General features: G+C 32.5%; 1 protein-coding gene across 5 annotated transcripts in view; it reads right to left on the bottom strand.

Annotated features, from left to right (window-relative positions):
* The window catches only part of PCDH11X (protocadherin 11 X-linked), a 741,859-nt gene that overhangs the window by 686,145 nt on the left and 29,358 nt on the right, over positions 1-26,356 (bottom strand). For 4 of the 5 annotated variants that reach the window (XM_007454761.1, XM_007454760.1, XM_007454759.1 and 1 more), the window contains exon 1: positions 4,183-4,761. In XM_007454761.1, coding sequence (XP_007454823.1) covers positions 4,183-4,722 — 540 coding nt within the window. In that variant the 5' untranslated portion in view covers positions 4,723-4,761. Of the gene's footprint in view, positions 1-4,182; positions 4,768-26,356 lie in introns of those variants that run through there. The other variant, XM_007454762.1, reaches the window with a different exon arrangement.

Below are 26,356 nucleotides of genomic sequence, written 5' to 3' on the forward strand. Positions count from 1 at the left end.
GTTTGAAGTATATTTCTATTTGTGAATGTACTAGCTTCCCTGACAACAGACTTAGAAAATGAAAAAAAGCTTTATAAGTAACAGGCCATCAGAATAATAAGGTGGAAGTTAGAAAGACATTGTAACTTTCTACTCCTGGACAACAGCTCTGTCAAATACTACTAGGGCTCAGTGGTATATATTTATTAGATAGATGACACGTAGATGCAGATAATTATATATATAGTATACAATATGTATGTAGATATAGTGTACACGTAGTATATACTATATACCATGTATAACATATATTTTAAAATATATTAGTTAATAACATTTAAAAATCATATGTTTAGGGCTTCCCTGGTGGCGCAGTGCTTGAGAGTCCGCCTGCCGATGCAGGAGACGCGGGTTCGTGCCCCGTTTCGGGAGGATCCCACATGCCGCGGAGCGGCTGGGCCCGTGAGCCATGGCCGCTGAGCCTGCGCGTCCGGAGCCTGTGCTCCGCAAATGGGAGAGGCCACAACAGTGAGAGGCCCGCATAATGCAAGGAAAAAAAAAAAAAAAATCATATGTTTATAATATATATAAAATAATATTTATAATATATAAAAATGGCATATATATACACATATACATACATGTGTGTATATAGAGATACATATAGTTATAGGTCTTTAGCATAGCTAGTCCAAATTAAGGGAAATTATATCAGAATATCATGGGGAATTCTCATTATACCATGTCTTTACTTGAGACAGGGAAAAGGGAAAATTTCACTTCTGGATATTTTTTTAAGTGGCAATTCACATCAAAAACTTTTATAGATGAAGCTTTTTTTTTCTTTAGAGTAACCTAATCTCTCAAAAATTTGAAAATTAACCTTGCCAAGATCATGTGGATAAGTTTTATTTTACCATAATTTTCTTTGTACTAAGCAGAATCACTTGGTAATCATGTTATTCATTCATTCCTCACTTTCTTTTTACTTTGTCTTTTTTCATTTTGTTCTTCTTCCTTCCTGTTAAACTTGCTGTGATCCTCACCCTCAAGGTTATCTATCTGTCTCTTTCTGTCAATCAAATCTAAGAGTCAGAAGACCTTATTCTGGTTCCCAATTTACTAGTCATATGATCATAAACAAAACAAATTATTACCCTGAAATGCAATATCCAAATTTTTAAAATGTGTAATAATAATGTTTTCCTTGTTTATTCCAAAGCACACCTAATATCATAAAATGCATAAATTAAATTAAAATATTTACATATTAACTTTTTGACGATCAATATTGTATGCTTTGTCTTATGTTACTTTTTATTATATACATTTTGATACATTCACCAAATACCTTTATTTTCAGTTAATTATCTTGTTAATTAACATAGATTTGTTAATAGCAAGACACTTTCATGTGTAAATTGACCTAATTTTTCCTAGAATTTTTCTCTATATCTCCCCCTTCTCTCCCTTCGTTATCTGAACTTTTCATATAAATTTTATATTTCCTTAGTTAAGATAAACTGTGATTTTGCTAGTCTTATCTACTCAACAAAAATAGAACAAGTTAACATTAATTAAATTATCAACCTATTCTGCAGGAAAGATCTTTTAAAATAAATTAGTATGGTTTGCCTACTTACTTTCAAATTATAACACTTATTAAAATTTATGGATGAATCATAACGTTTCTTTTTTTTCTTTTTATTTAACCTCCCTATCCCCCCTCCCCCAGCGTACATACCACTTTCATGGCAGGACCTTTTTGCAAGTCAAAGTGCACTCAGTTAACCCATGAGATGGCCCTCTGCAAGCCCAGGGCTATGCTTTGTGTTCCATAATTATTATTTTTAATAAGCAGTCAGGACAGTATTTGCCCATTGGTCCATACAAATGCCCCAGTACTTAGGTATATCACTTTTGGCTTATCACACATTCTAAAACAGAATGAAATTGTAGAGCATGTCTATTTCTAAGACTCATCTAAGAACCTCTAGTGAGCCTGTCTTTATGTCAATTGCTGATAATCTTTCAAAGAAATTCAAATGAAAATAGATTTTAACAAACCTAAATTATGCCAGTGGGTTTATTTGTTTTTTTTTTTTTAATTTGAATTTGTTAAGCAGCTTTCAAGACAAATCAGAAATTTCTTGGAAGTTCATTAAGCTGCCCTGAGGGAGACATTACAAAATTATTCTTTCAGTAAAGCACTGCATTTCAAAATAACACATTTGTCAGGATGGTTGGGTGGAGAGATCCTATTACTAATTCCTGATTTAAATTTGGTAAGGTCCCATTTTGATTTGAATCTGTCAATTTTTATTTTCCAAATAAATTGTTTTTCTTTGTTTAGGCTGTGCTCTCCAAAATAGTAGCCACTTACCACAGGTGGCTATTAAAAATAAGATTAATTAAAATTAAAAATTTAGTTCCTTGGTAACAGCAACCACATTTCAAGTAATCAATAGCCACATGTGGCCAGTAGCTACCATATTTGATACCACAGATAATAGAACTTCCGTCATCACTGCTGGACAGTGTAACTGTCCAGTCATCTACTGGACAGTGTAACTTTAGAGACAGTATCCACTCTGCTATGCAACTTACTGTTTAAAGTAATAAGCCTCACATTTCTATAAACAGTCAAATGTTTCAATGCATCTCAAAAAACCTTCTATGCAGGTGTATCTACCCTCTACTTAGTGCTTATTCTTCCCAATTCTGTCCCTGTGAAATTTGTATCATCAATCTCATATTATGACTGAAGAAACTAAATGTAAGAAAGATTAAGCTGGAGGTGGCTTGTCTAGTCGGTGGTAAGCACAAAGTTGTGATCTATATCTTTCTGACTCCTGCATATTTTTGCATTTCATCAGATAAGGAGACACCATTGCAAGGACCTTACTTAGAAATGCTTATTTATAAATCATCCATCTTTTTTCAGTTTTTACTTCTTATATTCACACACAAATCCATATTTCACTTGAAATCACTCAAAAGATCTCCAGAGTTCGATTTATGAAGTGTATTTATAAACAAATATATCTTCACAACATATCAGGTTCATCTGAGCAGTTTTCCAATATTACACATCCTCCGTGCTAAAACCTTCAGATGATATTCATCAAAATATCTTATTTATGTGTTCTCTGAATAATTTTAACATTGGTCATTATGATAATCATAATCTGGTAATGCATAGTCAGAAAATGTTTATAAAACTTTGAAAATTGCTTGACCATATCTATATTATACCTGCACAATTGTTCTTTTACACATTTGCCAAGATCATTCAAGTGCGTTGTACTATATCACATACCCCAATCTGAGTTTTCTACTACTCTATATACCATATAGTCAATTAAAAATATTCTCCCATTCGCTTGATAAATGCAGTCTCTCTGCACATATTTCAAAGAATACCAAATATTCCATCTATTCTTCCCTCTACATTTCCCACCCCAAGACCCAAATCAAACCAAAATAGGTTCTTTAGGTTAACTGAAACTCTTCGACTGAAAAATTGACTTACCCTTTACTTCAAATGAATGTTCTGTGTTTTCAAAGACTTGGAACAAAATGAAAATATTTAACATTAACAAGACATATCTAAATTTTAATCTCATTTTGTGACTCAAGAGATGCTTAAAGATCTTGCTTTGACTTGAAATCAGCATGAAAAATATTTTTTACTACTATATCCGTGTAAAAATGCTAGTAATAAAAATGTTCTATTCACCCCCAAAATAAATTTATTTGGCTTCTTTTCAAAGGACAAGATAAAGCTTTCTGTCTAAAATAATGACATAGAAAACCCGATAGGTTTGTGGATTCATTCTTGATGTTTAGATTTGCTTGTTTAGGCCAAGTTTGAGGCAAAGTCATGACTGGACAGATTAAAAGTAAGATATTGTGTAGGTTACTGATTTGTAAGCAGCAAGGCTGAACTCCTTGTCTGACCGCTATAATAGTTTGTTAGTGGAAACACAAATAACTGCTTGAAAATGAATATACATAAAATGAAGATTCATAAACTCCATGCAATTGCAAAAATTGCATTGATAAATTTTCTTTGCTATGCTTTACTTAAACTTTGTAAAACTGTGGTGATGGCTTACTCAAAATTTGAAGTACACTAAGATCGTTTTTTTTTCTTCCCTTTAAAAAATGAACTATCTTTAACGAAGCATTTTTAAAACGCACCTTAATTAGTTGGTAGTTTTGAACTCCGTTTATTCCTATGTCAGGATCAATGGCTGCTGGGAGAGCATATCGAGAGTTTATAGCTGAGTTCTCTGGAATTGATATGTTGATAACCGTTGCAGGGAATAATGGTGCATTATCATTTATGTCTTCTATCAGAAAACGTATTTTAACCAGTCTAAATATTTCATCTGGCAGAACGGCAACCTCCACCTCATAAAAGCAACGGGTGTCCACTAAGACACCAGCACACAATTTCTCACGATCAATGCGAGCTCCAGTAGTGAAGATCTCACCAGTACCCTCTTCAATTCGAATCAGTGGCACATCTCCGGTCTTGTACACTAACTTGAACTGCATAGGAGTTGTTAAGGACTTGTCTGGAATTAGCGACAAGTTGAGGTCTTTCAGCAAGTCGCCTATCAGGACGTTTTCTGGCATTTCTTCCCAGATGGTGTAGTTCTTCTCCTGGGCGCCAGACTGAAACACGACGCATGCTAACAGGACCGCAAATATATACGTCCCGGACAACAAGTCCATACCAGGCAGGATTGCACTAGTTTTTTTATATCAGTCCACAGAGAACTGCCAAAGAGAAAAGAAGAAAAGAAAGAGAAGAGAAAGAGGAAGAGGAAGAAGAAGCAATTATTAAAGCCAAGTATTAATGTATGTTAACTAAATGCTCAGTTTTAAATTAAAATCACTAAATGAAATAAACAACAAGGTCCTACTGTATAGCACAGGGAACTATATTCAATATCCTGTAATAGATCATAATGGAAAATAATATGAAAGAGAAACACACACACACACACACACACACACACACACACACATATATATATATACACATATATAACCAAACCACTTTGCTGTACAGCAGAAATTAACATATTGTAAATCAACTACACTTCAATAAAATAAAAATTTGCCAAAATCATTAATGAGAATACTAGCATGAAAAACACTGTTAAATAAACTAATGACAGATTTGTTTTGAATCTAATATTATGCATTTTTACATCAAGATGAAAGGTAAATTAAGCAAGATACCTTGAGTAATTATGAGACCCAGAATATTTATAAAGGTGTTCACCATTGATAAGATATATAAAAAGATAATATTATAACAAGATAGTTAAAAGTAATAAAAATAATTTAAAACATTTAATTCAATAGTCAAGGAAAAGTAAAGGGATATGTGTTACTAATAACAAAAATATAATCATTTACTCTCTGTTACAATGTGGTTTTCAAATGCAATTTTTCTATGTGTCATGAATGTTTTATACAATATTCTGTGTGTTCAGCTCTGGGCTTCAAAATGTAAATATCGATCTAGGTTAGGAAGTTTGGATTAAAAAGAAAAATCCTTTCATCGAGGAGAGGGTTCAATATGGCAAATTCCTAAACATGGGAAGAACAATCATGTGAAAGAGGATTACAGTTGTCTTTCTTTGGATGAGAGGAACAAGAATAGGTATAAAATTACACGGAGGCAACTTTCAGATCAACTTAAACAACTGCCTATTAAAGCATTCTGGAAAAAAATGGTTTTCAGGAGAGATTGAATTCCATATATTTGGAGGTACTGATACAGAAGCTGTATCACTAGTTTAGATCTACATATTTATGATTTGTTAGACAATATTCAAACATTCAATGAGAGAACTGGAGTGCAAGACATCTCAACTCTGAAAGTTTGTTTATAGATTGCATAAAGAAGTCCATGTGAAAATGGGTTTCACATCTACAGACTGACATAAGAATTACCCAACTACATGAAACAGCTTGACTAGGGTTTAAAAATAAGAAAGGCATTTTAAAAGACTTTATCAAGTTAAAACAGAGAGTCAAAAAACAAAGAATATCTCTGGCTCCTTTCCCCCTCCTTGCTTATTATTTTTCATTCACTGAAATCTGCCACTTTATTTCAGTTCTCTAGTTCTTCTGAAAAAATTCAACAAGGAATTTTTATTTCTTTATAAATTGCAAATTTGTCTTCAGTTTCCTTTATTAATTCTCAATTCCTATTCTCAATCTGATTTGGTGGATACAGTCTCAATTTGGTATATTAAATATCTTTTAATGTCTAGTATCATGAAACATTTTAATATGCTTCTGGATGTTATTTGTAGGTAATATGTTATATAAACACAAAGTGAACTTTGTGTTACACTGCTTTAAACCCTATCAGATATTATATTTTTATAATTAAGTAGGGATTAATGCAGCTCTCAATTCATTCTGAAGTTTTAAAAAATTAGCTAACAGATGGTCATTTAAAAATCCATTATGGAAAACTATTAATGCACATAGGTATCTAATTAAGGAAGTTCTCAATTTTTATTGGTAATTGATAACCAATTAAAATTTACAAAAATTTTAGTCATAGTTCTACAAACAGGAGGACTCATGAAATGATATAAATAACTTGCTATGGATATTATGATCTGATTATGCCAGACAATGTATTACATTAAATAATTTTAGAAAATATGCATATTGACAGGCCTGAAGACACAAAAGTGGGGAAAAAGAAACCTTCCTATTTGCAATCAGTAACAGAACAAAAGCATTTGTTGCAACAATTGAGATAGCTTGGGTCACAAATAGAACAAAGAAATGAGCTAAATAGACTTGAAGCATCTCATTTTATAAATTCTTATCACAGAATTTAAAAATTATATATTATGAGGCCAACCACTTTCCTATGTTGGGCAGTTGGCATCATTTATAAAAAAAAATTTAAGTATAATAGTGAGTAATGCTGATGCTGAAGACATTTTCTATCCTAGTAAACAACACAAAAAGACTATTGCCTGTGGTATTTTTAGCATCATTTGCTCAATGGTGAGCATTGGGATTTCCTAATATAGCAACCTTTTCAAGACTCATTCTCTTGTGAATTATTGGCCTTATACTCCTCTATGAATGTGAGAATAAAAATACCTCATTTTTACTTACTATGAGTTAATATGCATACATATATGTGTGTCCTATTGTGAATCTAGAACATAAAAAAGAAAACTGAGTGTCTAAGTGTGTGATTTTATAAATACCATGCAAACATAAGCAAAAATAAAAATGGGGCACTTACAATTAGAATTAAAACTACCACTCTATTCTTATCTTACCCTTAGGTATTACACGTTATTACAACTGGCAGAAGAATACTACAGACCATTTTTTAAAACATTGTGTGCATGTTGCAATATCCTACACAAGAGGAGGGATTAAGAAAGTGACCTAATTCTAAGCAGTCCCTTTCTCCCAGTCCATTCTAAATGTGTTCTACTCTACTTTAATAATAACATCAAATGAAACATTTTAAAATATGTTTCATCACTTGAAATTCTTTCAGAGGTTTTGAAAACCAGGAAAAAAAATGGGAAAAAGGACAATTAAATTTCTAAAACTTAGGCAAATATACATATTGCAAACCTAGAAGGACTATTTACTGTCTAGTTAGTAATTAGTTTCATGAAAGGGTAGTCACGTATTCAACAAATATTTATTAAGCAATTTGTGTATGCCAGGCACTGTTGTAGGCACTGAGAATAAATCAGTGAAAAAAACAGACAAAAACCTCTGCCCTCACAGAGTTTATAATTGATAACAAAAATATTCCAGAATATCTTTAATTCAGTGTTCAACAAATGTATAACAAAGTCAACTCTGCCTCTATCAGGATGTAAACATGCATGATAAAATAACCTCAATCTCCAGATTATGATTCCAACCCTTGCAGTTACCACTTGAAAATGTATTGTTATGTTTAAAATTTAAAAAGTTTTCTTTTAGGGCTTCCCTAGTGGCGGAGTGGTTGAGAGTCCGCTTGCCGATGCAGGGGACACGGGCTCGTGCCCCAGTCCGCGAAGATCCCACATGCCACGGAGCGGCTGGGCCCGTGAGCCATGGCTGCTGAGCCTGCGCATCCGGAACCTGTGCTCCGCAACGGGAGAGGCCACAACCTGCTGAGTTAATTATTTGAATGACCAATACAGAAATTAGGACATAAAGATTCACTGCTTAGTCTTATGGAAGGATGATGAATTTAACTCAGATATGCAGGGAAAGTATTCCTATGGACATATCTTACTTAGCTCTAATTTTCTCTCTCCCATGAACAAACTATAAGATAACTAGATTTCTTTACCATTCTCCCACATCCCACCGCTACTATAGTCTACGGTTAGTTTGGAAATTGATAAGAAAGGTACAATGAAAGAAGATGCAGAAAATTAAAAATTTCTATAAGTTTCAGTAGTGCCAGCGTTATTTAAGTGATGTTTTTACAGGCAATATATAGTGATTGGGTAGGGAACAGTCATAGTTAGAAGGACAGAATCATGACAGAGGAAACAAAAGCAGAAACAAAATAAACAACTCTGAAATTTTAAGATATGAAAAGCAAAAATGCAAGTTCGTTTTATAGTCCCTGAGCAATTTAGTTCTAAAAAGGTAAGTAGGTAGGGGAATTAAGTCTCTACTATATGCAGTTCTGTAGATTTCAAACCATAAAAGTGATATTCAAATGGTTTGTCAGAAGAATCCCAATGCATAATTTCCCTGACATACTTGTTACATTTTCCTTCATTGTAGTGCTGTGTTTAACTTGTAATGTACTTAAAGTAATTCTGCATGAATGAGTGGCTTACATGCTACAGTAACAAATTGTTAAAAATAGTACAAATTTAGGGCTTCCCTTGTGGCGCAGTGGTTGAGAGTCTGCTTGCCGATGCAGGGGATACAGGTTCGTGCCCTGGTCTGGGAGGATCCCACATGCCACGGAGCGGCTGGGCCCGTGAGCCATGGCCGCTGAGCCTATGCGTCCGGAGCCTATGCTCCGCAGTGGGAGAAGCCACAACAGTGAGAGGCCCACGTACTGCGAAAAAAAAAAAAAAAAAAAAAGTACAAATTTAGGTATTATATGAAAATAAGAAATACCTGTATGTTGCCCATGATCCTAAATCCACTTGGCTCTCATCATTCTAATTACTGTAATGTCTTGTGAAGTCAAAAATACACAATTAAACAACCATGATGTATTATATAGTTACTTCTACATTCTTGTTCTCATGCACAGTCAAAGCTTCTTTCAAGACTGGGAAAACAATAATGTAGTTCTTCAGGTTGACAGGAAGGAATCTAGGACATTGCACCTGGAGAAAGACAAACTGGAGCAACTGATAAACTCAATCTTTTCCAAGGGATTGACCACAAGTAGTGTGGGGTAAGTGCACTGGCTGTCCTGTTTGACATGACTATTTCCTATGTATTCTGAAAGTTGAAATGTCGAAATGAAAGATTTAGTAGGGTACTTTGATTCTATTAAACTGTTATTTTTATTAAATTTTATTCCACAAAGGACTCATTTATCGTATTTATTTTTGTACCGGTCTAATTTTCACATTTGGATCTAATCTTCTCCAAGAAGTCGATTCCATCAATGTTCCTTCCTTCTCTAAAATGTTTATGTTTTATTGAATCATTCTAACACTCCACAACAGGAGTGCAGTGCTCTCTAATGGGGCTTCAAATCTGTTAATAATCAATGTTCGAATATCACTTATAAGACAATTTGTGAAGGTTGCTCTTCTATATTATTTTTTCTGGATTTTTGATATGATTTAGGGAGCATTTTAAAAATAGCTTTACAGATCAATCCAGCAAGAGACATATTCCATTTGGCAAAAATATAATGGTTGTTCATCATCATATATCCTTTTATCACCTTGGGGTAAATTTAATCATGATTATTTCAATATTTACTAATTATTTTAATATGTTTGGTCTATAAGTAACATATTATCATAATAGTTCTTGGATTTGCTGAGGTTAAAAGGATGATCTCCATTTGGTGCAGCATTTTAATTCCTCTAAGGAATTTCAAATCAGTTATTTCATTTAATCTTTATAACAACTATATGGTTTATATGAATATTGTAGGCATTAATTCATATATTAAATGTTTATATCAAATAGGCGGTAATTTCACACTCTATAGATCCTCTAGATGACCAGGTGTTTGTTTGTTTGTTTTTTTTTTCGGTACACGGACCTCTCACTGTTGTGGCCTCTCTCGTTGTGGAGCACAGGCTCCAGATGTGCAGGCCCAGCGGCCATGGCTCATGGGCCCAGCCACTCCGCAGCATGTGGGATCTTCCCGGACCGGGGTATGAACCCGCACCCCTGCATCGGCAGGCAGACTCTCAACTACTGCGCCACCAGGGAAGCCCTAGATGACCAGGTTTTAAGATCATGTTTTTAGCAGGTAAATAAATGGGTTAAATTTCTGACTTCACTGAGAATTCATTGAATAGTCCATTTTGATTTTTAGATATGTAAGGATAAGTAAATACTTCTATTAATTCCTATTCTCAGGAATTAATTAATCCCTATTCTCAGGAATTAATAAAACAGTGTAGGTCTAATCAGAAAAAAAGTGATGACTTGGTATATTTTTTATTTGTATCAGCTGCTAATTTATCAAAATCATGATGCAATAAATTCAACAGTTAAAAGCAAATGAGATATACCACCAGAATCTTGGAAGGTGCTGAAAACAAGATCCCAGTTGATAGTTTGAAAAATGAATCAAGGTAAGATATTAATCATCGGAAAATGAAGGGTATCTACCAACCTATTGTTCCAAGGAACAAGGAGATGACTTCATCCTTAATACCTGCATTCATTCACCCAGAGAGACAAAGAAACTTTTCCGGGTAAGATGACTTCGGGGTGACATAAATCCTCAATCAATGGCTACACATCATAGACCACCAAGAAAAAATGACACAGCAACTTCTTAAAAACGGATATTGCTACTTGGTTAATCAACTGCCTAATAGCAAGTGCCTCAGCCTAAAGGTTCAGCAAAAATCCCTTCTCCTTTTAATTCTTATTCTTTTACACATATTTTAATATAATTTCTGTGATTTTCATTTTCTGTCACCACAAAACTCAAACTGGATGACAAGTTAAAAATGACAACATAAATGAATCAATGGGTAGAGAAACATTTGAACCATAAACGGGACATACACAGGCCACATTTTGATACATTTAATTTGGGGCAGAACAATAATTACACAGAATTCTGGCTTTAAAAACTGAATTAGCATTTATGAGTTAAACACTACTTCTTGTCAGTTCTTAATTTGTACAATAAATTCATATTCTGGGGTCAGCCCCATTTTCATGAAGGAATTGTTTCTATAACAAATACAATTCAAATGCATTTACAAATAGCTCACACAAAGACAAATTATAAATGTTAGCATTTCTACTATTTTTACTTTCTTCTAAGTTAACACATAAAGAAATGTCCTGTTGATTTAGCAATATCCCTCAAACCTGTAGTGAGTTATTATTTCAACTTTGTCTTACTTCATTTTAATTCCAAATATAAATATAATGCTAATCATTCAAACTTCAATTTGGGCATTCAAAAACACATTGCTAAATTTGAGGAATCCTAATTTTAGAGAAGGTCAGTTGGGTCCTGTTTCAATATTATTAGTATATTTGAAAGTGTACAAAATGGTCAATTATAAACTGAATGCTTTTATGTGTAAAATCCTACATAATACCTGAAGGTTTAGCTCTTCAAAAATAGAAATTTAGGTATAAAATTCATCTTCCATAAAAATATTCTTTAAATTGAAATAATTGTATAGATCCATAATATTTTATAGTGTCATCCTCTATTCTGATTGCAAGTGAATCATTTCAAATATATAACAAAATTTATTAGTAGGCCTTTATATTTACTTTAGCAGTGTATGGGCACTGTGCCAGACACATAAGTGTTAAGTTATAACATAAGTTAAGAAATATTTATTGGGTCTTTGGGTTTCTGATTTTTTTGTTTTGAACTCTTTTTTTTCAAGATCATATTACTACAGGGACTGCCAAAGATTCTAAGACGCAATAGGAATAATATACAACAACTTGGAGTATTCATTATACCGTGCATTCTGTTTTATTTTTAAAAACCTACATTATTTTCTAAGAGTATATTTTAAGCACAATCTTCTCCTGCAGGTATTTTCATTACAAATTAAATTGTTCATAGCAAGCAGTTTTCCCAACTAGAAGTACATAAAATATTTAAATTAATTAACAAATCCTATACCTTTTCAATGTGTAGATTGCTGTTATTTAAAATTGTGTTTTTATCATACTTCCTACTTTGGAGTACCACAAATCTCCCTTAGGTTCATAAGAGAATTAAAAGTGATTCTTTTCATCATTAGATTTCATTCACTATACTCCATACTTTCCCACCGTAAGTAAAGAGTCTTCCTTCTACACAGTAATAGGCTAGCATGTTGGAAGAAAAATTTTATGCTACCTTTTTATAACTCAAGCAGTACATTAACCTCAAAGTGACTTTAAGTAACTGTCAAATGGGAAGTCAAGAATGTACAAGTTCTATTTCCACAGAGTTGGATACAGTTTTTTTCCTTGGACTAGCAAATGCCAGCCAAATCCTAATTGTGGAATATTCATGAGATATTTCATTTTTATGTTTAAAATAATCATCTTCATGTTCCACTGTGGGTATATGTCCTTGTGTGTATGTGTGTTCAATGAAAATTGGCAACTGAGATGCCATTACATTAGACAATACTTGAAGTCGAAGTGGAGTGGTCAGAATTGCTCTCATATTAAGGTAGTCTCAATATGCAGTACTTTCACTGTGTCCCACATTAATGCATAAGGAGACCAAATAGATATTTTTATTTAGGCATTTTCAGTCATTAATTTTTAAATTTAGCTCCTTCCCTGCTTATGAAGAACATAACTAACTTTATTTATGAAGGTTTGCAAAAAAAATTTTGTCTTCTGAAATATAGATTTCACATTGATTTTGAAAAAGTCTGCCAAAGAAAGAAAATAAAGATACCATTCTTCCTATTAGGTACCAGAGACTCAAATTATTTGTGTTGCTTTACCACCCCCAAATATTCTTGGTTTTTAGAATTACAACTTACATTGTGATGATTTCAACTTGAAACAGAGTATGAAATAGGTGTCTTATTTTAGATAAATCACAATTTCTGTATAAATAATAAATGTATAATAGTGTCCTCACATTTTCTTCTTATTCCAAGAATATTTGAAATACTGAAAAATATTTTTTTTCTTTGCAAAGGTATTCAACACCTTAATGGAGATAATAGAATGAGCTATCACAACCAGAACTATATCACGAGTGAGTGCTATAACTGGCACTCACTCTATGAAATTGTGATCAAATGCTGTATTAATTCTTCCTATAAACTAACAACCCTGGAAAATTAAGGTCAGTGCTATTCACGATAAAAATTGCTTTGCATCAAGGCTTGATATTATAGATGGCACAAGAATAAAACTTTAGAAGCAAAGATGATTATACCCTGAAAAAAAAAGAAGTCTATTTTCCACTCTATAGTCATATTTAGACCATAAGCACCTGGAGCTGTGCATTTCAGTATAGTCACCCTGGCCTTATGTATTCAATATATTATAGGTACTTATTTATATTATTCATGCATTTCTGATATTATAAAGCAAGATAAACCTATATAGTTGTCTATTAGGATATTTGCACTATACCCTTCAGTTTCCTGTCTGAAGTTCTTGAAGAATTAATGATTTCTATCATGCATTATATTCTTCATATTATCCCTATAAGGATTATGATGGTGGTAAATCTAGAGAACATGGTGAGTACCCCACATTTCTATTGACCGTAAACACTATACTAAAAACTATCAAGTGGGTAGTTGTATTGGTATATTACCTCTTCATCATTTTAGTGTCTCAGATACAGTACATTTATTTATATAGTATTTCTCATAGGTTTTATAGGGATCATATAATGTTTTATGAAAATAATTGTAAGATACTATTTGTTTATAAAACTGCACATTTTTTCTCTTGGAGGATGTCAAGCAGTTTGATTTCTAATTTACAATGAGAGGAAATTTGATTGTTTCTCCTTGAATTAACAAGTTACCAATCTCTTAAAAATATTCATTATCTAATAGTTTCAAGATTTAATGTCATAAAATAGCATTCATCACTAAATGATTCAATAATAAATTTTACTGCATCATCTCATTTTATCCTTTTTTTGTCCCCTGCCTGTGAATCGGATACCCCAGCCATCATTTCACTTTCCTTGGATGCACGCATAACTCAAAATTATTTTCCTATTGCTCCAGATTACCACTGTCCAGTAGAACTGTTTGCCTGGTAGAAATGTTTGATAACCTGCACTGTCCAATACTGTAGCCCTTAGCCACATTTGCCTATTTGCCTTGAACACTTGAAGTGTGCCTAGTGCAACTAAATGACTGAATTTTTAATTTAATTTATAGTTATAATAGAATCATGAAATATAAGCCCCTATTGGCTGTTATGTTTCCTCATATTTCTATTTCTGTGCAAACTTAACCCTTGACCTCCAAGTTCTCCACAGTGCTGAATACAGTCTTAATAAATGATGCTCATTTTAAATTTTTATGTGTGTGTGTGTGTATATATATATATATATATTAATAAAGAAATATAATTTAATAAATAAAAGACTTTGAGAGTTTAAAAACTTAGACAAAGTGATTTAGACTTTAAAAACTTAGACAAAGTGATTTAAACCACTAGTAAAAGCCATTAACCCCTGAAATGGAAATGGAATCCTTCAGTTTCTCTGTGCAATATCCAGTCTTGCTCCTAGTCTGTTTTTTCTCTAAAATTCTTATTTCTTAGGAGTCAGCTATTCCTATTTTTAATTTTATTGTGTTTAACTTTTATTTGGAAAAAACTGGACAAATAGAGGCAATGTATGGAGGAAGATCTAGCATTCTAATTTCATTTAAATATATATATATAAAATAAGCTTCGGAATTTATTACATTATACATAAAACAGAAATGAACATAGGAATTTTTTGTGCATAAGGTATTGGTTTCTTACATTTTCCATATCCACTATATAACGTTGCTTTAATTGTTTCACTTACTTATACTTATTTCCTTCCTATATGTCAATAAATTAACATGTCAATGTCAAAATATGCCCTCTTTAAAAGGGTATGATTTTACCCGATATTACTTTCGAAGTAGCTATTGAGTCTACAGACTAAAGCTAGAAAAAAAATAGGACTTTTATTTCTGTGTTGTGTGCCATGTTCATGAAAAAGTATAAAACCAATTTTTCATAGTCATTATCAAGTGTACAAAAATAATAATTCATTGATAGCTAATTCCACCATGCTCACAAAAAGAAGCCATATTGTAGAAGCATTGTTAAAATATACTTTTGGTTTGATCTTCTTGTTTTAAAAATAAATGAAAATGTATCTATAAGCAGAATCAACCAAAAGCCTACACATAGATCCATTCTTGCTACTGCCTTAATTACCAATATTTATGATTTCAGACAAATCATTCATTCAGGGATTCACATACATTGTAGCAAGACCATTCATTTAAAACTATTATTAAATATATTTGGCATAGAAATTGAGACAAACATTCATTTTCCTACTTAAAAATCAAAGTCATAGAATGTTATTATATCCAAATATAGATTGCCTTGGCACAATGAAATAAAAAAAAAAAGACATTTTATTTAAGATTTTGTAGCATGAGCTATGGAGATGGATCGCCTGGTTTTGAATCCATGATCCATCACTTATTAGCTGTGTAACTTTATGCAAGTTTTTAAAAATTCTCTGTCTCATTAAAAAATAGATATAATAATAGCTTCTACCTCATAGTGTTACTGTGAAGACTAAATGAATTAACATATGTAAAGCACTTAGAATAGTTCCTGGAACTCACAAGTGTTATATGTGTTTGCAATCGTTGTTGTTGTTACTATTAATCTAAAGAAAATAAACAAATGTGTTTGTATATCCTCCACTCACAAAGGCAAATAAGTCTAATCCAGTGGGAGAAAAAAAATTGGGCCTGAATTCTAGTGTTAACTTTGCCTTTAAGTAGTTATGACTTCGGACAAGTCATAACTTGTGCCTCCCTTTCTTCATTATGGTGAGTAGGGTTGGATTTCATCTCTCAGATCCTTTCTTGTTCTAGTATTTTGATTGAAATAAGCTTTCATCATAAATCTGTAGTCATTTGCATAATGGATCTCAGTTATGTGCAATGCTACAGCTTTAAAAGTTTTTACAACACAATTCCAAATATCTTATTGTCATCAACTGCATATTTCATATAATTTTATTTGATTTCAAATCATGTTTACAAGGTTTAAAGACTGTATGTCTTGTTTTCAGTAGGTAGTGATTTTATGGTTGTTTCTAGCTTGGCAACAAATAATTTTTCATATATTGGGTTGGCCAAATAGCTCCTTCATGTTTTTCCCAAAATGTTATGAAAAACCCGAATGAACTTTTTGACCAAACCAATAATTGAGAATGGAAACCTTGTTTTAAAAGAGTATTTTAATGATTATTTTCCACTTTCAAAGGTTTATGAAAATAAAATTCCCCTCAAAATTTTCTGTTTCTTGATAACATTTTCAAAAAGGATATATTCTAATGACATTTATCTTTAGATATTATTATGATTAGTTTTCAAATTGGTCAAGTTTTCAAATTGACCAGTTCATCCCTTTGATGAAATACAAATTATATACTGACTCATTGTATGATTTTAATTGATATTTGATTTTTTTAAGAACAAATATAAGTTAGAGAAAGCAGGGGTTTATTTTCATTGGATAATTGTAATACGTCTTGAATCCCTGTAATACAGTACTGTGTTGAAAATATTGAAGCAAACACATCTCACAAAATCAAGTCATTTTTTTGAAACAGTACCTCCAACTAAAATATGCCATCATGATTTCATATTGAAAATTATAAAAATTCAACTTCTGAAAGTTGATAACTTTAAAATTAAAAAGATAATTAAAACCTGTTATAGCTGACAACAACAACATTGCACCTTCAAAATTTTCCACTAATTACAGCTGCTAATTTTCAAGAGGAACTGTTAAAGTGAGTCAGATTTGACATAAGGACACCTTCTCCACCTCTTTTTTTTTTATTCAGAAGAAAAGTTTTTTAAAACAGAACATGTCCAAATATATTATCTATCCACTAGCACTTTTTTATGGACTAGTTTTACTTCTTTTGATGTTGGAAAATAAATATTAATTATTTCATAAAACATTATATACAACAATCAAAACAAAACAACAAAAACTGAAAACCAAAAAGCTACATGTGTTACATATTAAAATCTACAGAATCTAAACTCTGAGGACTAGCATTCAAAGGTCCTTAATTAGTTGCTTCCAAAATACGTCTTTCTCATTAATTTCTAATCCATGACTTCTCCTCTTCAGTCAGGCCAACACCCACTCTAACCGCAGCATTTTCCACATCTCTGGTCATCCAAGGTCCTCATCTGCTCTGGGGAATTTCACACAACTCATTTCCTCTAAGAAACTTACACAGACTAACATCACATGGGGAATATCTGAATAAGCATAAGAGTAAGGATAAAGTCAAATGTAAGTGCTTAAGGGACTTGTAGTTAAAATATGGCAACTATGGAGAAGGCAGTCAACAAAGTCATGGAGCCATCAGTTTTGTTTTTCTAACTTTAATTTGGAAAAAAAATCTCATTAATAGTTATTATTCATGTGCATTTGAATAGCACATTCCCTGACTCATCTATTCTTTCTCTTTCAGAACATTGTTTTGAACTGAATGTCTTGTTTAAAGAATTTTTTATCTTAGTTTAATTTGGCTTTTCTATCTTAATGGTAAACTACCACTAAGAAAATGGGGACTGTACCTCCTAATTTTTTTTATAATTCTGCTCTATTATCTCAAGTCCTATTGAAAGCAAACTTAGTACAAATATTAGGTCTTTGAAACATGTGTGCATGTTAAGGGACAATAAAGAATAAGATTGAATCAGCCTGCCAATTATTAAACTACAAACGGTCTTACTCATGACCGTTTGTACCCTCAAGATGTTTGTAAATGTAGTAATAATGTGATGAGTTATGTTCCAACTACCTGTAAGGGCCTTGAACAATTTGGGAAGAACTGTGAGGCACTAGGGAAACAAAGAGTAGCAGAGGGTATGGAAGAGGCTGTGGAGGAAACTTGAAAAGAGTGGGGGTACTAAGGAGAGGCAAGGAATGATTTTGAGTTTCAGCATGGACTAGGAGAATGAGAAGTATTCATGGAATCTAAGCAGGGCAAAGATGGATGAAAACTAACTGGGGGAATCTGAAGTTGGAGAACCTAAAAAGTGGGTAGAGAGTAGGAAGTTAATTATAGAAACTCAAAAGTACCTGAAGGGGTTGATGGATAGAGGTAGAGGGATAAAAGAGATAATGGAAGGGAACAATGAAAATAATGACATAACAAGTAAAATAAGGTTGTTTAAATTTTTTTTTCATCCTTAAGATTAAATTACTGGGGAAATTTTACATTGGCTAGCACTTTTAAGATATTTCTTCTTTCAGGAATGCCGGGGGGGGGGTGGGGGGGGGGGGTGGCACATATTTCACTTTCTTCTTCTGCCACATGGAAGAGAAAAACTGAGAATGGGAATTTGTGACAAAGAACTTAAATACATTATTTTAAAATATAAAATATATTGTACTACTTTATCACAGTACTATTTAGTACTGTGAGAAGGTTGAGGGGCTGCACTGGAGGACACATTAACCACTAAGTCTATAAACTTAAATGATTTTTGAAAAAATTAAAACTTCCCATGATACTCTGGACATTATTTCAAATTTCATTTGATTAAACAGAATCTTAAAAACTTTTAATCACTTGAATGAAGATTGGGGGGATAGACCACTAGCTTATTTAATCAAATCATCATCCTATCAGTACAAGAAATTCCATATATTTATTTATTAGAAAAATCTCTTCTTTGCTAGTTTAGTATATATTTATTAAGTACCTTCTATGTACCAGGCATTGGAAATGCAAAAATGAGGAAGAACAGTCCCTCTCCCTAGGGCCTGTCCCTCTACCACCACAAAAGTGGTATTTGTTCCAAAAATAGTTTTTTTCTGTAATTTATCAGTACATGGATATCTAATGGTCCTAATGATATCACTGCATGATCCAAAATGGCCTTTAAGTCTTCATAGGTTACCATCAGTCAGACTATAGTGTATTTTTTTTCTCATAATTGATTCTTTAGAAATTTACAATACATTGATGACATGTGTTGTCATCCAAGTCAATAGAAACACTTACTGTAATTTTGGGGATTTTTCTTATATTACATCTCTCCCCACATATATTAATCTGTATACTGGAAGATAAGCTTCCCTTTCTCCTCATCCATTCTCACTGTTAACATTTTAAGCTTGACACAAATCTTTTAAGGAAAAGAAAGTTTCAAACACTAAAAATGAGAGTTCAGATAAAATCTGTACTCCCAAAAAGACCCAAAAGAAGTGTGATTTATATGATGTTTAACATATATAAAAGTCACCTTGAAATATCTGAATTAAAACCCACTTTCCTACAGTCCTCATAGTGCTCTGCAATCAGTTGTGGGGTAGAGGATGAAAAGAGGGAGGGGAAGAAAAAGATCTTTTCCTCCAGTACAATGTAATCGGTTGAAACTTAAAATAGATTCACTAAAAGATTGGGCTTCAATAACCTTATACTACACTAGGTGGGAGGTTCCACAGCAGGACCTCCAAGGTCCCTTTAATTTCAGGGATGCAATGACTCTGTGTTCCCTGATGGATTAAGTGCTGTTAGCAGAAAATCATTCAGGACTCTGAAATGCAGGCACAAAATATTCTAGGAATTCAAAATGAGGCAAAGACTCTGCTACCCTTATTTGCCTGCTAAGGGAAGCTCAAATAAAAATGTTGTATCCACTAACTGGGCTTTCTACCTTGGACTTTTATAACAGTTCTATAAACCTAACACATAGAATTGGGAATCTGCAGTAGGATTATGAAACAGTAGAATGCATAGATTCACAGTACTATATATGTGCACTAGGTATGATCTTAGTCCCTTTGACTAATAGTATTTGTATCCTGAAGCTGAGGAAGATGGTCAATCCTTGAATATTAATCACATATTATGTCACTAAGAATTAATAATTACCTACATATTAATTTCAATTTTCTTCAGTTATGAAGCTGTTCTTAACTCTAATGCTTCTTGATATCAATTCGTATTATCTTAGAGAGGGATTTCCAATTCTGTAAGTAGGATAGCAAATTTTTGTCTCACCCAAGCTTGTTAGCTTCTTCACAAGACTACGAACCTGAGAGCATCTGAGGAAAGACCTCTCTGGCATGTGATCTGTGGAATCCTTCTTACTCACAAAAGGGTTTTCCTGTGGTAGGTCAAACACTTTGAGTTGGGTTTCAAGAAACCAAAAATCTAAATTCAAAAAGCAGACAACACATGGCAGAGGTCCATCATTATACGGCAGGATCCTCCAATTTGCTGTAATGCTACAAACTAAGAAAAGGTTAATGGTCTTTGCACAATTTTAGATTTTGGAAAAGGGGAAGCAAGGCATATAAATTTGTGTTTTCAATATGATCTTATGGCTCTTTCTTGGATTAAAAAACAAAAAGTCCACAATACTTTTGGAGGTAGGATATGCTGGAAAGGTGTTTCTAGGCTTTAGACTAGAAGAAGCTTTTAAAATTTTGAAAAGCCAACCCACAATGCTGCATTCTTAATTCCAATTAAGTCTGATCTGTTAAAGCATTTAATGCATATTTGTGTAGAGATTATGGCAACTTACTATCTACGTCTATTATATTTTGAGTTTTATATTAGTGTTGCAAAAACTTATAGATTAAATGAAAATGTGATTAGAATGATACTGATATAAATGTTTTTCAGGGAATAATTGTTTACATTGTAAATGGCTGTAATTTATACTTTTTAATATGGGGAAGTGGGAATCCTATGCCTTGTTACTTTATGATTATGACTTTCCTAGAATTCTGGAGACACGTGTTTCTCACATTCATTTCTCCATCAAAACTTTCTAGAGCAGTGCTATGCAACAGAACTTTTTGTGATGTTAGAAATAGTCTATATCTGCAAGGTCCAATATGGTAGCCAAAGGTGGCTGTTAAACACTTGAAGTGTAGCTAGTGCAACTGAGAAAATGAGTTCTTAATTTTACTTAATTTTTATTTAAATAGCTACATGTGCTAGTAACTACCATATTGAACAGCACAGTACAGAGGTACTTCATATTCTGTAGTTAATTTAAGGTATGCATGATTTACCTATGGAAAATGTGTTGTTAGGATACTCATGCTTTTCTATCCATCCATCTATCCAACCATCTAGTTGATCTTTAATTTTGAAGCACCCTCAGTATGTAAAACACTATGTTAAATTTATATAATAGAGGAGCTTTACATTAGGTTTTTTATGGTGGGGGAGATAAGACAAGACTTGTACAAGATAAATAATACTGTACATTGAATAGGCTAACTGACAAAGGAAAGAGTATAATGCTATGGGAGTACCAAAGAACACTTTTGCATAATGGAGTTAGGAAGAGGTTCATGGAGTTCTTTAAATGTTTTGGATAAGTGGTTGCAAAGCATAGGAAGAATTTTAAGGAAAGGAGATTGCAAGATAGAAAATCTTAAGTTTAGACTGGTATATGGGGATAACAAAGAGGGAATACTCCAAGGTCTTTTAAGTGACTGAAATAGTTAGTGCCAAGAACAGATAAGGTAAAGTCAGGAGAATGAACATGTTTTGTAGGAAAATGTTCAGGCTAAATAAGAGAATATATTTTAATCTAAGATTTTTAGAGAAGTTACTTGATTTTAAGTTATTCATTATAAAAGTTAATTTAAAATGAGTTAAAATTTTAGCCATCAAGCTAGCTTTATATATTAATTGTAATTGTACTGATAAATATAGATCATATTTATCATATGATCAATATGCTGAAAGAGACCACTAGTAAAGTGAAGTCATTAATCATCTACCTAAACTTTCATCTTGGCCTCTAAAGATTAACAATTAGGCTAGCTACAGTAAAAAGAGTCAAACACAAACATGTGACTTTTCTCTTAATTCTCTTAATTCTATTCTTATAGAATAGAATTCTATTAGAATTAGAATAGAATTAGAATAGAATTCTAATTCCTATATAGAATTCCTACTGGGCAGTGCCAGATAACCTAAGATATATTAAATTATTTTTCATGACCAAGGAGAGTACCTTAAATTCCTCAGCAAGTATTGCATTCTGTATTAATCTAAAAGCAAAGATCAAAACACTTTGGGGAAGTATAATGTAATGTAATGTAGGTAGCTAATCAAATACCACAAATATAGAAGCAAACTGATGGATTATTGATGCCCAGATCATGTTCCTTTTCAATGTAAATATATAAACATGTATTAAATTTGAATAAAAGTTAACATTTATTTGCAGAGATCACTGTTATTTTTGTTTTGCATCTCTGAATTAATGTTCACTGTTTCTTTTAATTTCTTTTCAATTAGAAGAAAAAATAATTCTTGCTTCCTGTGCAAATAGAGAATTGAAGATTTCCATAGTTTGAATAAATATGATTTTAAATAAAGACTCAGGTAGTGAATGTTAATACTTAATTAACTTGAACGTACTTGGAAGTGTGGGAAATAATCAGGGTTTTATCTTTGCCTTTAATAAAGACTGGGCCTGTAACAGGCTAAAGTTATTTTCATAGCTGAATTTTCCTCTCTGGATTTATAGAAGTAAAAGATATGGGTGCTTTCTTTTGAGGAAATTATGATTTCCAGGAATTTGATTAACATGAGTGCTCATTTCTTCCATTAATAAGACATTTGAAAGTTGAGAAGTTGTAGACCTTTACATTTAATATTTTATGAACTGTTCAGGTGCACTTTATGACTTAGGGGCTATGCTTATGTAGGAAATTTTCTTCATACTAGAATGATATATGAGGATCTAGAGGTTGTGAATATACAGTTTGCTGACACATGGATTCTAAACTCCTGGAATTTCTGCCCTCTAATAAAAAGTATCTCTATTAGCTTGTCCACCCAATGGTATGTTGCTGGGTGAATTAAAATACTATTTTTTCTGATCTCTCTCTCTCTCTCTCTCTCTCTCTCTCTCTCTCTCCACACACACACACACACACACACACACACACACACAGAGATAAATTCACACACTTTCTCACATTCACACACATACCATTTTTATTATTAATTAAGAGCATAAATGGCAAATATCTGAGGACTGAATCATATTTATCTCTTCAAAGTAAGTTTAGTTCTTGGTAATGCAACATGTCAATGTGCCTAATTCACTGCAAACAAAATGTTAAAGATAAAACTGCCTATGAGAATAACTTTAATTAGTAATTGACTTGGTGGCACATTTAAGAGATGTATATTTTATGTATAGATGTAGTTGCTCTGAAATTCAAGATGAGGTTGCTCTATACCGTGGAAGCCAAAATATAGCTAACTACAGTTGACTGCCTCTCAGAGAAGAGCTTCTTCCTTGATAAATTGTTACAATAAAATGGGAATGGCCAATACTTAATGCTTTGAGTTCTTCCATTTTAATCCTGCTAGCTGATGACTTACTAGTAAATTTGTATAATTGCAAACTGAAGCAAAAATTATGTAAACCTTAAGTACATTTATTGTAGGAAAGTCGGATACGGGGTGAAATACCAAATTTCAGGTACGACATTACTAAGATGAACTACCTGCCAAGTGTTGAGTCTAGAATAGTAACAGTAGTGTGCATTGTACAGTATAGCAAGAAATTATGCAAATATTCAGGTGTAGAAAATATAGAGATTACAGTAATATTACAGGATGTTTGAAAGATTAATAGAAAGCAGTATACTACTTTCATAAAAGAATGTCTTCTGGTTGGCCAACATGTTTTCACCCATTCTGATAATGAAATTCCATGATTTTTTTCCATGAGGCTCTGAGAACTTACTAAAGAAAACTTGGAATAAAACAAACAACAAATCTTTAAAAGAACTGTCATTCATAAGTATTTCTAAGTGTAAGAAAAAGTTATTCTAATGTTTTTAAGGTTAAGAGACCATCAAGCAAACAACCACATAGCTAAAGGAAGTTGAAAGGTCTGACCTAAGACTTTGCTAATATACAAGAAAATCAGATAAAGATGACTGGGGAGAGAGGAAACTAAATTACCAGCTAAAGGAAACATACTGTGTTCTCTTCTTCAATAGTCTCCATTAGACAACCGTCTTCACAGGTTGATTCGACCTTATTAATTAATTTATCAATTCCAGTCACTGTCTGCCTTAGGTATTGATTCTCCCTGTTCATCTTTACATCAGTAAGGTTGACTAAGAGGTTTCTGTTAAACTATTTGAACTTTGTTGAATTAGGAGTATTTAACTCATTGCCTCTCCCTGATTGTTAGATGCATAGGTCTATAAGACCACATCCTTGATATTTTTGACAGTAGAAAACCTACATCTTTCAGATTTCACAGAAGGTATGAGGAAAACATTGTTTACTCTCTGCTCTTTTGCACATGTTCAGATGTTATTGCATGAATCCAGTTGGTAAGGAAAAACAGCAAGGAATATTGACACTGGCCCCTGCCAACATCAAGAAAGTTTATGAATTTTTTGTTGTTGTATTTTTCCTGCACTCAATAAGTGTGGTCAAGTACCAATTCCACATTGCCTATTATCTTTCCACCAGTTTAAGCCTAAGGCTAAACTCAATTTTTAACTTGCTTGTGCAAATTTAATTTGCATAGAGAGATTTAGTTCTTCAGTGAGATTAAAATTCCCATCACCTAGGTGCCTTATTAGTTGAAAAGTAATAAGAAGAGAAATTCCCACAGGTGAGGTAACTGAAATTTACACTCCTCATGACTTATCATCTTGAGAAAAGTTTCTTTTGTGGTTTCAGGTTTCTCTGGGCTACAATTTTTTAAACAGGTGTACTGTGGAGATTATGACAAATCTGCAGTTAGAGAATTTAAGATATCTAAGAGAATTGTCACAACCACGAAAGGTGAGAAACACCAAATGCACATTCTCTCCTTTTAAAACAAAACAACTTTTTCTAGTGGAAATCAAATCCTTTAAGTGGCTGTGCTTTAGCAAATACAAAACATTCCTTCACTTTCATTCTTTCTATTTTTCCAGCAATTTTTTTTTTGGCATATCCCAAGACAAGGGAAAAAATGTAAATATTTCTTCCCAATTTTCAAAAATTAATAAACCTTTAGAATATTCATTTTTATAAGGAGATCAAAACATTCAACCATATGTGATTACAAAGACAACCAATTTAAATTGAGTTTGAATAGTAATCTTTCTTCTCCCCTTCACTTATACAGTCCTGTTGATCTCCCCACTTTATAGTCCTTTAAATTATTCACATAAAATGTACTAAATTATTCAAGAAAAATGTCCTATGTACTTCCTTATCCAATGTTATTTTCATATATATTACCGAACCTTTTTTCCTTTTATTTGAAGGGGGTAAGCTTTCTGTTTATTTTGCCCTATATCTTTTTGTCACGATCACTTATTTTAGTGTGAAGCTGCTCTAAATATAATACATGTAACCAATGAAAATTATTGTGGTAAATATAATGGTTCTATTCTAGTATTAGAGCCTTAGAATATTTGACATTCCTTTTTGAGATGTTACAACAAATACTGATTAAAAATACACACATGTATGTATGTATGTACATGTGTACATGTTTAATATGTATATATGAAATATACAGTATCTAAAATCAAAAGAAGCAAGTGTCTAGTTTAAAGAATGCCAGAAAACTGTATGAAACTAAATTGTGGAAAGAAAGAGAATTTAGGGTCTCAAAAATTCATCCTCTGTGTATATTTATTTGGGAAGGAGGGGGGACTAAAATTCTACAAATAACTAGTACATTTAAATATGCTATAAGCATTTTTATTTTTTTAAATGTTTTTTTAATATCTTTATTGGAGTATAATTGCTTTACAATTTCTGCTTTATAACAAAGTGAATCAGCTATACGTATACATTTATCCCCATATCTCCTCCCTCTTGCGTCTCCCTGCCATCCTAGATAGCTAGTGGGAAGCAGCTGCATAAACACTTTTAAAACAGATCAAGTGAGTAGGAATAGAATCAATAGGG

Source organism: Lipotes vexillifer, unplaced genomic scaffold (genome assembly GCF_000442215.2).
Source record: "Lipotes vexillifer unplaced genomic scaffold, Lipotes_vexillifer_v1.1 scaffold8, whole genome shotgun sequence".
Classification (NCBI taxonomy): domain Eukaryota; kingdom Metazoa; phylum Chordata; class Mammalia; order Artiodactyla; family Lipotidae; genus Lipotes; species Lipotes vexillifer.